This window comes from Suncus etruscus, chromosome 1, assembly GCF_024139225.1.
Source record: "Suncus etruscus isolate mSunEtr1 chromosome 1, mSunEtr1.pri.cur, whole genome shotgun sequence".
In the NCBI taxonomy this organism is placed as follows: Eukaryota; Metazoa; Chordata; class Mammalia; order Eulipotyphla; family Soricidae; genus Suncus; species Suncus etruscus.
Genome location: NC_064848.1, coordinates 120,026,813 through 120,044,730, shown reverse-complemented (window position 1 = coordinate 120,044,730; position 17,918 = coordinate 120,026,813). Strand labels below are relative to the sequence as shown.

Here is a 17,918-nt window from a genome sequence, read left to right as displayed (position 1 = left end):
ATCTTTTTTCTGTATTCCAATTTTTTTTTTTTTTTGAGCCACAACTAGCTGTGCTAAGCTAACTCCTGGCTCTGTGCTCAGGGATCATTCCTGGTGGTGCCTGGGAAGCCATATATATTGCCAGGGATCAAACATAGATTGGACAAATGCAAGAAATGTAACTTGCATGCTATTCTATCTCTCCAACCCCAGGTTGTTGTTGTTTTGGTTTTTGTTTTTTTTTTTTTAGCATCATGACTTTAATGTATTGTAAATTATTTTTTTAGGGTTTTTAGTATACATGTTGTACCTAACTTAGAACAAGAGAAATCTTTTATTTATGATGGTTGTTGAAGGTGTTTAAGCTATTATGTAGAAACAACAAATTATATTGCCCATGTAATAAAATGTAGCTATTAGAACTAAGTAGAACAGCCCACCATTTTCTTTGTTCTTGTGGCCCCAGGAGTTAATGTAGGGCACAAAGTGTCATTGCTGGAGGCCTGCCAAGTCATTGGGCAGAGTGAGTGCCTTTGGTTATTTTCTTTATGAGACTGTCACCCAAGTTGTGCTAGTGCTGAAAAGACAAAAGCAGAGGAAAACCTTTAGCTGAAGGGAACTTGTTCCTTCTAATAGAACAAAGGTTTCAAGATTACTCTAGGCAATATGACATTTTCCACATTTACCAAATATACTGAAAAGAATAGACAGGGGGGTGAGAGACATTTTAAAGGAGATTTATTCATAGTATAATGAATTCATCAGCTTTCCATCACGTTTCAAGGTGAGATCATTTAAATATAGTTTTCTAGCTCATATTAGAGCCAGTCTCCCCCCCAAAATATAAAGAAATCAGTGGTGATTTCTGCTCTTTTGATAAATTAGTAGAAATACTATGTGGTTGTAAGTAACTAACCTGCTGTGACTGTGCTTTTAGCATAAAGAATATAAATCAGGTAATTTAATATATTTAATCCTCAAATCTAATTATTTTTTCCTTATCATTTGTTCTTTTTCTTTGGTAATCAAGTTTGATTGCATTTGTGTTTTCTTACTTTAAGCAATATGGTCTAAACATGTGAAATAGAAAAAAATGAATCTTAACATACAAAAATATGCCTGTGTTTCAAATAAATTTTATTTTTGTATGAAGAAAAATTGTAATTCTGGGTTTAGCATCTTTTGTTTATATTTTTGTCATGTTTAGGAAATGGTGATATAAATCATCAACTAAATACTGATTTCAAAACTCTTCAATGAAAAAATTATTTACTTTAAAAAGAAACATTTTTATAATGCATGTAAATTGTCTTCGCTAGCATGATAATTAGTATAAACTGCACATAGACTAAATCCTTCTTGAAGACTATTTTTACTTGAATTTTGTTGGCAATTTTATTATATCATTTTAAGTGGTCAGGGATAACTGAGATAAAAAAAAGTTTAATATCATTCACCCATTCTCCATTGCAACCGGAATTGGTTTCCAATCCATTTCAGCATTCCAGGTTCACAAGAACAAGACATAGTTCCTAATCTAAATATTTTTATTTCTATCTTCTTTTAGTAAATTGATTTATGTCCTCCCACCCACCCCAAGACAAATTCAAATCCTAGTGAATTTAAATCCATAGTGAATATAACCTAATTTTGAATATAATTTATGTGGATGTTTTACTTATAGATGTTTATATTAAAATTAATAAGTAACTATGCCTTCATTTTAAAAAGTGAAATTTGACTACAAAACATGAAAAAGGCCATATGATTACCATGTTTTCAAGGACTAATGGAGGAGACATTCCCTACGAATACAGGTCTTTACGTGTGAAGTTCACTGATCTTCCCTAATAGACTGCTTTACATGTGAAGTTCAAGAAAATTTTCCCACCAGAAAGCTATGTATTATGAAAGTTTACAAATTTAGTACTTTAATGCTTTTTCTACCTTCCAGAATTTTTAAAATAAATCCTTAGACTGATATTTTTAGAGATATTAATTATATTCTTGTTTGCCATTCTCTAATTTGTAGCTTCCAAAACCATAGGTCCTCACTTCATATGGGACAATATGATTTAAAAATATTTCATTTTATAATAAATTTCTTTAAGATAAATTTTAGTAAGTCTTTAATAGCATATCTATTTTATATACCAATATATAAGAGTTAAATATATTTATTGATAAAAAGAGATCATGAAAAAAGTTTGAGAAATCCTGCCTTGTTTATTAAAATTATGAATTTTTAAGTCCTTTAGACTTGAATTTTAATATTTCATTTTTTGTGAGAAAAATTAAATCATATTTTTTTGGAACCAAACCACACAGTTTATCACAATCTTGAATAGCAAATAGGCTGCAGTATCAATGTTGGTAAAAAGTCAAGGCTCTTATAAAAAAGATAAGGTGTTGGGACAATGCAGGATGTAAACACTAGGTAAAAATAGTATTTAGTGAAGGGAGCTGCTCTCCACTGCTTTAAAAGAGTCACATCTCCTGTTATTTCCTAGCTAGTTGCCTTTTCTCCCTTGGATCTTCAGCTGTCAGTGTTGTTGGCTCTGTGGTTTGGATATAGAGCTAGACCACTCCTCAACACCACCAATGTAACCAATATCCTGACCTGTGCCCCTGTTAACTTCCTGTCTTTTTGCTACTCCCTCAACCCAAGTCTATATTATATTTAAAAGCCGTTAGTCATATGGATTATTTCTTTACAAGAGTGACTTTGAATTGCTTTAAGGATATGGATTTCTACATATTGAACAAAGACAACATGTAAGGACGTGATGGCTTTATCAGTTAGAAAGATACAGACATTAAATAATTTATTCTTTAATTTTATACCTTAAATATAAGTAATGAAGTTTGGAAAAAAGCTCATCTCAGTTTAATGTGAATAATGAATTCAGTTTACTCTTATAATTTTTCTAATTAATAAGCAAATAATAGGTAAGGGGCTAGCTTAGTAAAGGATAGTAATATCTATCTGTCAGTGATTCCTAAAGATTTTGGATACAGATGAGATAATGGAGTGAATAGGAGTGTTTTCTTTTGTTCTAAGATTAGAAGAATTGATGCCACCTTTAAGGTATGGGCCAGAAAGATTGTATCTAACAAGCTAATGTGCTAACTAAGGTGCTAATGTGTTTACTTGCATGGTCAACCTGCATTCAGTAAGAACATTATATATGGTCTCCTGAACACAGCCAAGAGTGATACCTGAGTAAAGAGCCCAGGAATAAGCCCTGAGCATAGTTAGATGTGCTCCCCCATAAAACCAAATTAAGAAAAAGTATGAAAGCTCTAGTTTGAATTAAGTGTTAACAATAGTAGAGTCTGGAACAATTTTAGGTAATTACAGTATAACTGGCACATAAAATAAAAAGGCAACTATTTATTTTTGGGGCCTTAGCTTAACCTTCCTTCTCCTTTCGATATGAACTGGATTTCCTAAAATCATAGTAATTTACTATAATAAATTGTTAGCCAGGAACAATTCAGTTAATGACTTCTTTATTTTTTAATTTTTCAAGATGTACAATTTTTTATTTAATTTTAATATTGTCGCTATATTTATTAATTGATAGTAATTTCATCCTCAGAAAAGTATCTCAAACATCACAGATCTGAATGTAAACTGAAGCATTCATAATTATTTAATGAAAAGCTATTTTCTTTAGCTTTACATAGTTATGTCAATTATTGTTCTTTTATTATATATCAATGCTGAAAGACAAAGGTTTTGTTAGTTAAAGTAAAGAAATGCTTTCTTTCTTCCTACATGTTTGTATTATTTTGAAATGAGACCCAATGTTACAGAGGGTTTACTCCTGGTTCTGCACTCCGGGATCAATTCTGGCGGGTTTGGGGGATCACTTAGGGTACTTGAAATCAAATCCAGTTCAGCTACATTCAAGGCAAGTGCACTTTCCATTGTACTTTTGCTCTTTCTTCCTACTATTTTTTGTTTGATTGATTTTGTGATTTTGTGCCACTTTTACCTGTGCTCTGGACTTACTCCTGGCTTTACTGCTGGTGGTGTTCTGAGATCATATACAGTGCAGGATACTCAGTCTGTGGACACATGCAAGGCAAGATCCCTACCCACAGTACAATTTCTCCAGCTACTCTTTCATCCTATTTTTTTTTAAATAACTTATTCCTTGGTTTGAAGATTTTATTTTCAGATTCAAGACATTAAGTTGCAGGGGCCACAGTGGGAGCACAATGGGTAGAGGATTTGCTTTGCATTTGGCTGACCTTTTTTTTCTCCACTAGTTTTTCTGTGTATCACTCACATATTTTGAATATCACAAAGAAAAGTTTGGACTTAATTGTTAGACTCATATAATTATATAAATCTATATAACATGTATCATATGTAATATATTAAACTGATAAATCATGTCACATTAAAATTGAGTTGACATGCTAGTTTATTTATGGACTGAGTTAGAGTATACATATATAAATCTATTATTATTTTGGTGACATGATTTTTTGGTTCATTATTGAATGTGTTAATCCTCTTATAACCATGATTTCAAAACCATGTTCAATACCATGGAAACTTTGTTTTCCAGAGGTATGAGTTTCATCTCAGTTTGATAATGGATCTCAATTTTCTGCAGTATTTTTAAAAGGAATTTTGTTTTTGATATTTTAGGACAAATCCAGAGGTAATCAGGGGTAATGTATCGCTCCTGGTGGGCTCAGCAGACTATATGAGATCCAGGGTTAGAACCTGGGTCAACCAAATGCATTGCAAATGCCTTACCTGCTGTACTATCACTCCTATTCCAGTCCCTAAAATAAATATTTTAATGTATTTTTCATTATTGCTTTAAATTTTTCCTCAATGGCAGTCATGGATATGTTTTGGTGGTAGAGCACATGCATGAGTTTGATCATTTGCATACAACACTTGAACCCACCCACTCTCCAACACATATACATACATGAAACCACTTTTAATTATTTAATGTGACTTTTGTCTTTACCAGCCTTGACTTTTTTCTACAATTGATGGTGAGGTTATTTTATTATACTGTTTCTTCCAGTGATAAGATTAAAAAAGTCAATCTATGTTCCTTGTTTAATTCATTATTTGTTTCAGATACTGTTAAAATCCTCTAGATGAACAACATAATTAAATTTTTGGATAAATAACTTCAGGCAAAACATATATTTTAATGCAAAGTTGGATTTTTTTCCATTGGCCACATAATACTCTTAGTTTCTTGAACACATATTAGAGTTGAAAAAGATTAATAAAAATAATGTGATGTCTTCAAATATTTTATTTGTTCTGAAAGTCTTGCCTTTGTCATCCACATTTCTTTTATATTATGTTTTGTTTTTGTAGTATACTCCCAAAATTTTTGCAGTTATATATTTTAAACATATTTTGCTGCAAAGTTACAGTTTATTTTAAAACTAAGTTTTGTTTTTGATTTGTTTTGTTTTGGGGCCACACCTAGTGTTGCTTATCATGGCTTATTTCTACTTTTCCACTTAGGGATCACTTCTGGTGGGCCTGGGGACTATACAGGGTGCTGGTGATCGAACCTTGGTCAGCTGATCGTAAAGCAACTGCTCTAACCGCTTAGGACCCATGACTAACTTTTCTTTTAAAAGAAAGTTGCACTGATGTATTATTGATTTATCTAATTTATTAGATTAGTATACACTAAATGATTTCTTTAGAAGATGAACTACAATAATAATATATATGTAAAATTAACAAGAACATTCAATTTTCTGTTTAGTTTTCTATCTTCAATTGGAGTAAAAAGGAATTGTGTTATTGTTTTGGTTTGGGATCTATGCCCAGCAATTCTCAGAACTTGCTCCCAACTCAGTGCTCAGAGATTGCTTCTGGTTGTGATTAAGGTATTGTGCAGTGCTGGAGATTGAGCCCCAAGATTCATACATGTGAAGTAAGTGATCAGTGCCTCTAGATACTTGCTCAGACCTGTGTCTATATTGTTAGTGACATTTCACAGCAGACAGAATATTTTACTATGTGTTTCACCTTTGCTATTGACTAGCAGGGGTCCTCAAACTTTTTAAACAAGGGGCCAGTTCACTGTCCCTCAGATCATTGGAGGGTCTGACTATAGTAAAAACAAAACTTATGAACGAATTCTTATGCACACTGCATATATCTTATTTTGCAATGAAGAAACAAAACAGATACAAATACAATATGTGGCCTGCGGGCCATAGTTTGAGGACCACTGGTACAGATAGGATCTGGAATTCTTGCAGGCAGAATATGTGCTCCAGCCCTGAGAGCTTCCTCCCTCACCTTGGAATATTATCCTTTAGCATTTTTATTTTTAATTTTTTTCTAGGATTACATACATTTAGGTTACAACTATTATAAACTTACTTTTGTTATGTAATTGCTATGTAAAAATATTAGTGATTTTTGTTTTTATTTGCATATCCTTTACTGCAAAGGCATAAGATAAATCAAGGTTGTGGTTATCTTTAATATGAAAACTGTCACTATACAAATGAATAAATAAAACTGTCAGTATTGTGTTGAAACTACAGTTTCTTTTTTAAGAACTCTCTGATATTTAGAGTTATAGTTATATTTTGATTCTAAGCACTATTATGTCTCCTTCAATATAAAACCATCATGATCCTAAACAGTAACCTAATTAGAGATGCTGAAGCCAGGATAAAATATTAGGATAAATATATTTTATAATTTTATAGAGGTGGAGGTTATGGAACTAATAGTGAAAATATTACATTTCAACAGAGAATCATTGTAGTCTTTAAAATATCCGATGGCCATGTGTGATGTTTACTGTAGTAAACATACATAGGTATACATAGTCACACTATCTCACAAACCTTTTTCTTATTTCTTTATATATATTATATAATATATAAACATTATATGTTTCTTGACAGAATAATTAGGCAAAAACAAAATATGTAAAATTCACCACTATTCAATCACTTTGCATTAATTATTCCCTATTTCCTAGAATTCCATTAGTAAGGAGCTCAAAATGCTGCTCAATTGTGACGTATGTAAGTGAGATTCCCCCACCCTGAAAGATGAGGCATATTATTTGATTTTTAAGGTAATGTGTATTTTATTTTATTTTATTTTATTTTTTTTTTGTGGTTTTGGGTCACACCCAGCAGTGCTCAGGGGTTATTCCTGGCTCCATGCTCAGAAATTGCTCCTGGCAGGCACCGGGGACCATATGGGACTCCGGGATTCGAACTGATGACCTTTTGCATGAAAGGCAAGCGCTTTACCTCCATGCTATCTCTCCGGCCCCTTTATTTTATTTTTTTTTTTGTGGTGGTAATGTGTATTTTAAAACATCAGTTGTTTTTATTATTTTATTTATTAGTTTTTTACATGTAATTTTAACTTTTCATTTAAAATACTAATCTGAAAATTTTAAAATTTCCCTTAATAACTCTCCAAACAAGTGGAAACAGAGATAAACAGATGGGACTATATTAAGCTGAGAAGCTTCTGTACCTCAAAGAAAATAGTGCCTAAGATACAAAAGTCACTTACAGAATGGGATTAACTATTCAACCAATACCCATCAGATAAGGGGCTAATATCTAAGATATACAAGGTACTTACAGAACTTAATAAGAAAAAAACATATAACCCCATCAAAAAATGGAGAGACGAAGTAATTTGAACAATATGTTTTTGTGGCTGGGATTGGAGCAATAGTACATCAGGTAAGGCACTTGCCTTACACACAGATATACTTTGCCAAGCCCACCAGGAACTCAAATATGTAAAACTAAGAATGAGCCTTAGTCTGCTGGATGTGGTCTCAAATCCTAATCTCTCTCTCTCTCTCTCTCTCTCTCTCTCTCTCTCTCTATATATATATATATATATACATATATATATCTTAATTTACATGCAAGAAATATTTTCTAATATATATTATAAAAATATTTCTTGCATGTATATTAGAAAATCACTTGACATTTTAGACAAGTAGACTATGCAGTTTCATTTTTCTTTGGGACAGTTTTTTATTACCTCCTATGGTATTATCAAATTGCAGGTTATCTTACTAGAGTGCTTTGACCAGTGCTTGGTTTATTTTGTATGATGTTTATTAGATTACAGTGTAAAAATGTCATTTTTGTTATTGAGACAAATATCTTTTTCTGTCATTTTAGATCAAAATATGAGCCTCGTAATTAGCATTATGATTTTCATTGAGTATCTGTTTTCCATTCCCATTCACTATTGGATCTCTATATAAGCTACTCATATGCTACTTATTTTTTTAAAGGGGTTACTTGAAGTAGATTTTAGTTGTACAGTATATTTTTTACAGTCTTTCATGCAAATAAATTTTAAAGGAACACACATGATACCTGAGTAAATTCTTGCTGACCTATAAAATACCTGCATCCTAATAGGTCTTATTTCAACTCCTATTTTTTTGACAAATAGCCTTGCTCTAAAATGCTCTGTCTATAGTGCTGAAACTTCTTCATGATGTATGAGCTTGTCTTGCTGATAAATTCTAATGTCAACCTCTGTGTGATAGTGATTCATCAGGTTGTAAAATTTCTGTTTGAGAAACACAGTGCATTAACAAGTATCATATTTTGGTTGAATTAAAATGAACAGAGTTTGAACTTTTGTTTTAAAGAGTTCATATCAATTACATTCCATATTGTCAAGAAACATCTGTTATTTGATTAGAAACAATGCTATCATAAAAATCATATGTCTGATATTGATAAATAATTCAATATGACTATAGTTTTAGAAATGTTTATAGGTTAGTGACATGTTGATGATATGCAGTAATCTATTGTAGAAAAGATAAGCACTTGACTTTGAAGATATAATGTTAACATATAAACTTTGCACAATTTTAGAGATGAACAGTTTCTATAAAATTATGGCTTTTTTGTATTTATTTTATGTAACTAACTTGACTAATTATGAGCTTTTGTTTATGAATATAGTTGAAATGCTAAATAATTTGGTTATTTTCCATATAAAATTATTACATATATTTATTATAGTATTCCTAAATTATGTGTGATATTTCGGTACTTGAATGGTTCATTAGTTTTAGACATGTCATTAAATTCTTACAATATATTAATGGGGGTGGCAGAAAGATTGTGTCAGGTGTTTGCTTGCATGTGGCCAACTCAGGTTTGATTCTTGGTATTCTATATAGTCCTCTTAGCACCACTGGGAGTGATTGCTGAATGCAAAGTCAAGAGGAACAATCCCCCATAAATATATATAAATGGAAACCACTCTGAAGTTCTTACTCTAAATTAATCTTATAATCTTTCCCTTTTGTGAGAAAATATTTCCTCTTAAAATTATTTTGAGCTCAAATTATATAAACTGTAGAACTATAATTTTTCTGTTGTATGAACTTAGTTAAAAGGAGAATTTTATAGATTTTGATGAATTTCAATAATCAAATGTACAGAAAGTAAAATTCTAAAATTCTTGGACAATGCTAGTCTTCAAAAATTTACTGTCTGCTGGGAAAAGAACCATCCATGTTGATCATAAAAGTCTTCACTGAATACTAGCTGGATTGTTTGCTGCATAAGTGTTAAACCTCCTGCTTTTTGGTTTATTTAAACATATTTTATAGCTGTAGTTGCAACATAGCAGTGACATTTTTTATTAATTATTATCACTGTCATTTTTATTTGGGGCCACATCCAATGATCAGGGGTTACTTCTGGCTTCATACTCCTGGTGGACTTGGGGAAACATATGGAATGCTGAGATCGAATCTGCTTAAGCCATGAACAAAGCAACTGTCCTACCTGATATATCCTTGCTCTGGTCCTTATAGCAGTAAAATTTATCTCATGCTTACAGTCTCTCAAAATTTGACAATACTTATGCCAAACAAAAATGTTAAGTTGAGCTAGTATTAATTTTTGTTTGGTTTTTGGACCACACCCAGCTGTGCTCAGGGTTTATTAGCTTTGTGCTCAGGGTTTATTCCTGGCTCTAGGCTCAGTGATCAGCCCTGACAGGGCTCAGGGGACCATATAGGATTCCAAGGATCATACCCAAATTGGCTTCATGCAAGGCAGGCACCCTCCCCACTTTACTGTTGCTCTGGCTCCAAGCTAGTACTAAATATTTAAATAGAGCTTCCTGGGATATTAGATTTATAGTAGGTGAACTTGACAATTAAAGTCACTTCAAAACCTTATTAAGAAAAGAAAATCTTTAAGTCAATACATGATTTGCTAGAGACGATTTGTTAATAATTAAAGAATCAACTACATGTTTTAGTATTGATAAAATGTCTACTAAAATCCATTCTTGTGCATTGAAAATGTAGTTACATAACTCCATAAATATGGCTTATTCTTAGCATTCCATATTTCATTGTATAAAAAAACATGTTTTTATAAATGTCATTTAAATGATACCTGGTCAGATAACATTTCCCAGAAATTATTCTTTATTTAGAAACAAAACAAGACAAAAGCAATGTATTTTAATCCAAAATGTATTTTTCCTTATAAAAAAATTCCACATACTCACTGTGTCTACTCTACAGAATTTTCCCATTTTATTACACCACGTGTCAATTCAAGTTTATCTGTTCACTGCAAAAAACTCGTGGCTAATATGTGTAATACAACACAGGAGGTATTGCTCAGTTCAACTACTCTTATATACTTTAAAAAAAATACAGAAATGTCATTGTCCACTTTAACTGTATTCCAGACATAAAAGTTACATGAAAGTTTTAGAAAATGGATTTATTTTATTTGGTTGCCACAGTACCCTTTGAAGTCAGTTAATTAAAATGCTGAACTAGTACATATTTCCATTGGTCAGGAGCAGCATTGGTGAAGCTTAAACTTCTTTCTAGAAAGTAGTATATTTCTGCCTTTCAGGCACATTGTAGTCTTCAGCTTTTCTTTGCAGTGGGTTTACTGGTTGATTTTAGGATACATTTGTTGGCATACCTATAACAGTTGCTTTCACTTCCAGTGCTGTACTCTTTTCTTTGCTGGTTTCCCACAGGTTTATCAGTGGAGGATAAAGCTCACCAAATGCAAAGGTTGGTTTGTTTAAGTAGTTCCTCACATTGTGTCCACCATCATAGCTCATTTCTTGATAAAGGCAGGTGAAAATACACATCACACCAATAATTCCCAAAAAGCCTCCAACACAGGCCATGTATGGGGTATTTCCCCTTCCATATACTTTTTTACCAGGATCCAAACCCTTTGTGGTAACGTTTACACATTGTTTTCTGTGTTTTTGGTAGATTGTGGGAATGTCAATACAGATTTTATACTCAGTTGATGGGTTCAGATGTGTAAGATTATACACCTTAACATCAGATGGGATTCGAGCAGTTTGAACAGAATGAGAACTTTCGGTCTTGACAGAGGCTGTCCACTTAACACTGGATTTCAGAATTTTAGAACTTGCTTTCCATGACACCAACACTGAACTGGCTTGAATATCTTTCACCTTAATATTCAGCGATCCATTGTTATCCTGGGGAAATGAGCCATCCACTTTGATCATAACAGACTTCAAGTCAGCACCAACCAGGTTAGTTGCTATGCAAGTATATAAACCCGCTTCTGCAGGGGCTATGCCACTTATATCTAGTGTGCCTTCAGAATGCACATAGAATTTGTCTTTCAGAGTCTGAGGCAAGAGTTTTTGCCCAGAAGGTGTTATCCAGTAGATTTCAGGTTGTGGCTCCGCAGTCGCTCTGCAATGTAAGGAAACATAGCTGCCAGCTTCTAAATCTAGATTAGAAGGGAAACTTTCGGGTGCGATAAGAGGGAGGCAAATTTCCATCATTTCCCTGAAATGCACTTGTCGGACATTCTGGCCTTGAAATTCAGGTGGATCCACGCAAAATAGTGAATCTGGCTCCATAAATCGAATGTTAGTTTTGTTCATGTTAATCCAGCGGATGACACAATCACACCTGATTGGATTGCTGTGGATGCTGATTTCCTTGAGGTTTGGCAGAGATTCGATTGTACCATGGTACAGGGCACTCAGAGCATTACTATTAAGCATGAGTGATTCCAGTTTAGGTAACCTGAAAAATGCATTTGGGTGAATGTAAGACAATCTAGGGTTGTTAGTAGCTTCTATTTTCCTTAAATCTGGCAAGTTATCCACAGCAAGACCATCGATAGAAATCAGCTCCGGCATATTGTTTATCCCCAACTCTTTTAGGTGTAGCATATTGCTAAAATCTCCCCTCCGAATCCTATTAATGGGATTTTTATTTAAATCCAAAAATTTGAGGTTGATAACCTTTTGAAGGGCAATATGGGGTACTTTTATAAGCCTGTTGTCATAAAAAGAGATGCTTTCTAAATTGTCAAGTCCGACCAAGGCATTATCTGGTATTTCTGTTAGATTTATACCAGCTATAACCAGACTACGGAGATTGATAAGCGGTTTAAAGTTCATGTCTTTGAGTCTAATGATTGGATTCTCCCCAATCATCAAAATCTCCAGATTGGGAAGTGCATCAAACCACTTACTGTTAATCATCTGCAATCTATTTGAATTGAGATGAAGTCGAAGAAGATTCTGTAGGCCAATAAAGGCTCCAGGTGAAATTGTAGAAAGCAAGTTGTGATTAATGTAGAGTTCTTGTAAGTTGCTCAGTCCAGATAGACATTTTTCTGGCAGTTCTGTAAGTTTGTTTTCTTCTAGGTACACAGAAAGAAGCTGAGGCATCTTTTTTACATTAATATTGGTGACTGAAGATAAGTTATTTTGAGATAGGTCAAGGCCAGTAAGGTTTACTGGAAAATCTGTGGAGTATTCAATTTTTGCAATATTGTTAGTCTGTAGGAGCAGAATCTGTGTGTCAGCAGGCAATCTAGCTGGAACATTTAAAAGACCTAAATCATTACAGTCTACAGTGGATGCTTCCATATAAGTGGATCTGGGTGTAAACCAAGGCCTGATTTCACAAGTACATAATTGTGGGCAATCTGCTTTTTTATCTACAGCTTGTACTAGTGTAGTGATAGCTAGGCCAAGTAGCACATGAATTCGGAGTGGCATGTCCTTCATCTTAGCTTTTTTCTTCAGATATTTAATGGCCCCTTAAGGATTCCACAGTCACTGCCAGCAAGTTCAGCGAGAGCTGATTGATAAGGGAAATAGTTGGATTTGTCAAATGATGAATGCCATAGAACTGCAGAGATTTTCTTCATGAAAAGAAGAACCAGTACAGTTGTAGAGGCCAAAAATGTCATGCATATTGGGGGAAAAAAAGCTGCTATCTCCTTAATAATACAATATTGATATTCTTTTTGAAGATGGAGTATGTACTGATGGCTAGAGGAAATTGAGTGATTCATTTATTTAGAAGTAAGCATTCAAGTCCCATGCTTGTTCATCTCTTGCAGAAATAGCAACCAGCATGATGCTAACTGTAATAAAATGACAAGAAAAAATTAGTCAAAACAGAAGTATGATAATTAATGTTTATTAACTAAATATAATTATTTCATTAATAATACTAATTTTGTAGTTAAAATCAGTGTGCTTTGAGGGTTTTATGTGACTCTTCTTGATATTTCCTCTTCCAGACATTGATTGGATAGGCTGAGAATTTTAATGTTTAGAAAGTTTAGATTTCATTAAACATAAAGCATATTCTACCAGATTTTTGTTGTTGTTTCAAGTATTTACTCACATTTACACAATAATTTTGTTTATGAAAATTTTAAATGATAAATTTCAGGCAATAAAAGAAAACCTTTCAAAGGCTGGAGAAAGTTTAGGGGGTAGAGTGTTTGCCTTGGCATGAAGCAGACCTGAGTTTTGAATACTTGGCATCCCATATGGTCCCATGAGGCCACCAGGAGTGAACCTTGTATGCAGAATCTGCAGTAAGCTCTGAGTATTACCAGGTGTAGCTCCCAAAACAAGGAAACAAAAATTTGGGGCCAGAATGATAGCATAGAGGATAGGACATTATTAACCTTGAACTTGACACATCCGGACTATATCCCCAGCATCCCATATGGGTCCCCCAAGCCTGCTAGGATAATTGTGAGTGAAGAGCCAGGATTATGTAACCCCTGGGTACAGCCAGGTGTGGCCAAAAACTAAACAAAACAAATGTTGCTTATTATCGTAAGGTATTTACAGTTCAACATGTAATTAGGACTATATTTGTTCAAAAGCTTTAGAAATAAGGATAATTATGAAAGTGGTGAACAAATTCAAATTGTATTTCTCTTCATTATCAAGAAATTGTCAGTTTGGGAAACACAATAGTGAATAAGGAGATTTTGCTTTTCCTGATGGTAATATTGATTTTTTTTTATGTCTGTGAAATGATTCTGATGCTTTCACTAATGGATTATTTGGCATGTCTTTCTTACATTTTTACATTGCTTGTTTGAAAGCTAGTTATAAAGTAATACTACCTTAACTTTTTATGGCTTTTCAAGGCAGTTATTTTATGTTAATAATGTCCTTGCAAGATAGTTTGGGGACACCCTATCTGCTGTGCTATCACTACAGCCCATTTTCTGTAGTAAAAACTTCTTCATTTGGGGCCAGAGACATAGTACAACATTTAAGGTGTTTGCTTGCATATGACTGACCTGGAATCTATCCCCAACCTCCTTCACAAGCATAGTCATGAGTAATTCCTGTGTGCTGAACCAGAGAAGTAAACCCTGAGCACTGCCCTGTGAGCCCCCCAAACAAAACAGAACCCCAAAAAATGAGTTCTCCATTCATTATGTTTTCTATAACTTATAAAACCCCAGTTGAATCTCATTTTTTAGCAGACACAATTGGAGACACTACAGAATAATCAGTAAAACAAAACAAAAAAACACTATTTACTCACCAAACTCTCAGTTCTTGAAGGAAGAAATAGCAGAAGTCATGCTGCACAGTGGAGGTGATTTACAGTGAAAGAGGCCGTGCTGCGGAGACACAATGGAGGAAGGATTTAATGTTGTCTGTTCACAAGAACAACCCGAGTATTTGTTCTTTTGTGATGGTTATAAACATTTAACTGAAATATAATAAAAGTGTGGCTAAGGGGATTTAAAATTCACTATATATCAGATGAAGTTTTACAACTCGAAAGCTTAAGAACAATGGTGGCTCATTCCCTGAGCCTTATGTTTATTATAAAGACTACAGAACCTGAAGATGAGAAACATTTTGATACCTTTTGTATCAACTGAAGTTCAAAATTTGGTGAAGAAAGGAAGTTGCCATGACTACTTTAGAACACGGCTTTCCCCTTTTTCTATAGTAAATTGCTAGCTAAGTTCATTTATATGGAGAAGATAAAGTCTATTCTATTATTTGACTTTATACTCTTTTGTTGTAAGGTTCGGTCTTTCTTCAGTTCTAATTGAAGATTCCTCACACCAAAGGTACAGTTGAGCCACACTAAATACATACAAGTTTATATAAAGGTTATTATTTTTTCTTTGGGAAATATTTTTTAGTTTTTCAGAATTAAGTAATTGAGGAGAAGGAGCGATGGTGCAAAGGTAGGGCGTTTGCCTTGCACGCGACTGACCCAGGACAGATCTCGCTTCGATCCCTTGGTGTCCCATATGGTCCCCGGAGCCAGGAGCGAATTCTGAGCACATAGCCAGGAGTAACCCCTGAGTGTCATTGGGTATGGCCCAAAATCAAAGAAAGAAAAAGAAAAATTAAGTAATTGAATTTGTATGTCCACCTGCTAGAAGTGGACAAAGAACTATTTAGAAGAGTTTTAATGAAGCTATCTGAAATTTTCATCTTAACAAAAATGATCATTTAGAAACAATTGTGTTTTGCATAATGACACAGGGTCAGGTTTGCTTGATAATTTGACAGTTGTAGAAAGAGCATCTCATTTTCTAAGGTCTGCTTATTAATAAGTATAATTTAGAAATGAGGTATCTGAGTTTTTTATTTTATTTTTTTGGTTTTTGGGTCACGCCCGGCAATGTGTGTGACTACGCTCAAAAATCGCTACTGGCAGGCTCGGGGACCATATGGGATACTGGGATTCAAACCACTGTCCTTCTGCATGCAACGTAAATGCCTTACCTCCATGCTATCTCTCCAGCCTCAAGGGGTATCTGAATTTTAAGGTTCCTTAATATTCTATTATTCTATTGCTTTGAATATTAAAAATTTATTTTGTTTTGGAGGCATACCCAGTAGTGCTCAGGGATTACTCCCCACTCTGTGCATAAGGATCATTCCTGGTGGGGTTCAACAGATCAAAAAGAGATCCAGAGGTCAAACCTAGGTCAGCTATATGTAAGGCAAGCACTTTGTCACACTATCTCTCCAATCTTTGAATATTAAATATTATTAAAAAAGAATCTAAAAGAGACTGCTGTGATTATTTCACATCACAGTGCCTAAAAGGAAAAGAGAGAGAGAGGGGAGGAGGGGGAGGGAAAAAGATGGGGTTGGGTGGAAGGAAAGGAAATTGGGCAGCTTGGTGGTGGGAAATATGGAAATGTGTATTTGTGAAAAATGGGTGTTTGTATATCATATGATTGAAATTCAATCATGAATAGATTTGTAGCTTTCAAGCTTGTGATTCAATTAAAGTTACTAAAAACATGCATAACAAAAATAAGACTATTGTGATATAACTGGCTCATCTGACTTCAGCACTATATTGAAATGATCACTAGTACAAACAATATTCCAGTCCTATGCCATTAATCTCCTAGGATCAATAAATTTTAATTTTTATGGGGCTTTCAAACACTAAAAGACTAGCTAGATATCTGTTACATTTCTATTTCAAAATATGTTTACACATCAGCCTTCAAATTAATTTAAAATGACTTGTGAATTTGTCGATCTATATATTTTTTCTAAGTGAAATAAACATATGCTTGAATTTAACATTGACATTTTAGTCACCTTAGTAATTTGGTATCATATAAAATTGTGACTTTTTTGTTGTCATATGGATTTTTAGCAGGGAGTAAGCAAACAGATCTATTGGGTTTCAACATCATTTCAGTTGTGAAACTTAATGAAAGTTCATACCTAGCTTTATAATAAATAACACCTAAAAAAGAGTTTAATTTTTTTGATTTCATAATTTTTATTGAAATAAAATAATGTATTATGGATAAAACATATTTCTCTTATTTTCTGTCACCCAACAATATACAGGTTCTTTATACATTTCTTTTAAATCTAAAATATATCCTACATGTTTATTTTTAAGAGTATTTAATTTAACATGGGAGGTAGAGTAGCAGAGGAGAGTAATGTGAGGGAAGGATCTAGATGGTTCTCAACCCATTTGATCTTCCTATCCAGTATATCTGACCTGAATATCTTGGCTTCTTAAATATACATATCTCTCATTCTCTGTTAGAAATGAAATAATGCTTGCCCCCTACAAAAAATGATTTCATATTGTTCATACTTGGAGTGTAGTAAATGTAGCATGACTGTAGGTATACTTTATGATGAAAATCTTCTCCATCATTACCTTAATCTATAGGTCTGTTACAAGTAAGGCCCATTTTCCATGGGTCTCACTAATTTTAAATTGCCCTTGCTTGTTAAACAGTATGGAATCCCCCTACGTATAATAGCACTTAGCCTTCATCTAAGTATTAGCTGCATAATAGATAGGGCAGGATATTAGAAAAATACTCTGGATGTTGTGGAAGGAGCAGTAAATACTAATGAATTGATGGCAAACATTCCCCAGTTGTGTGACAGGTCTCACATTTTCATGAATTCTCTCAAGTATTATGTTGACTTCATTCATAATCACTTATTATTATTAATTTTTTACATGACACTAAAGACATTAAGAAAAACTTGCTGGGACCAGAGCAATAGGATAGTGGGTAGAGCACATACTTTGCATGAGACCAACCCAGGTTCTATCCCCAGCATTCTA

General features: G+C 33.6%; 2 protein-coding genes across 2 annotated transcripts in view; one reads left to right on the top strand and one right to left on the bottom strand.

Annotated features, from left to right (window-relative positions):
• The window catches only part of IMMP2L (inner mitochondrial membrane peptidase subunit 2), a 950,803-nt gene that overhangs the window by 412,854 nt on the left and 520,031 nt on the right, over window positions 1-17,918 (top strand). The window lies entirely within an intron of this gene.
• Window positions 10,438-17,918, bottom strand: part of LRRN3 (leucine rich repeat neuronal 3) — a 33,743-nt gene continuing 26,262 nt past the window's right edge. Inside the window, exons 2-3 of the mRNA XM_049783213.1 lie at window positions 14,871-14,949; window positions 10,438-13,434 (exon numbers count right to left, since the gene is read on the bottom strand). Of these exons, the coding sequence (XP_049639170.1) occupies window positions 10,952-13,072 (2,121 nt within the window). The 5' untranslated portion in view covers window positions 13,073-13,434; window positions 14,871-14,949 and the 3' untranslated portion in view covers window positions 10,438-10,951. The remainder of the gene's footprint in view (window positions 13,435-14,870; window positions 14,950-17,918) is intronic.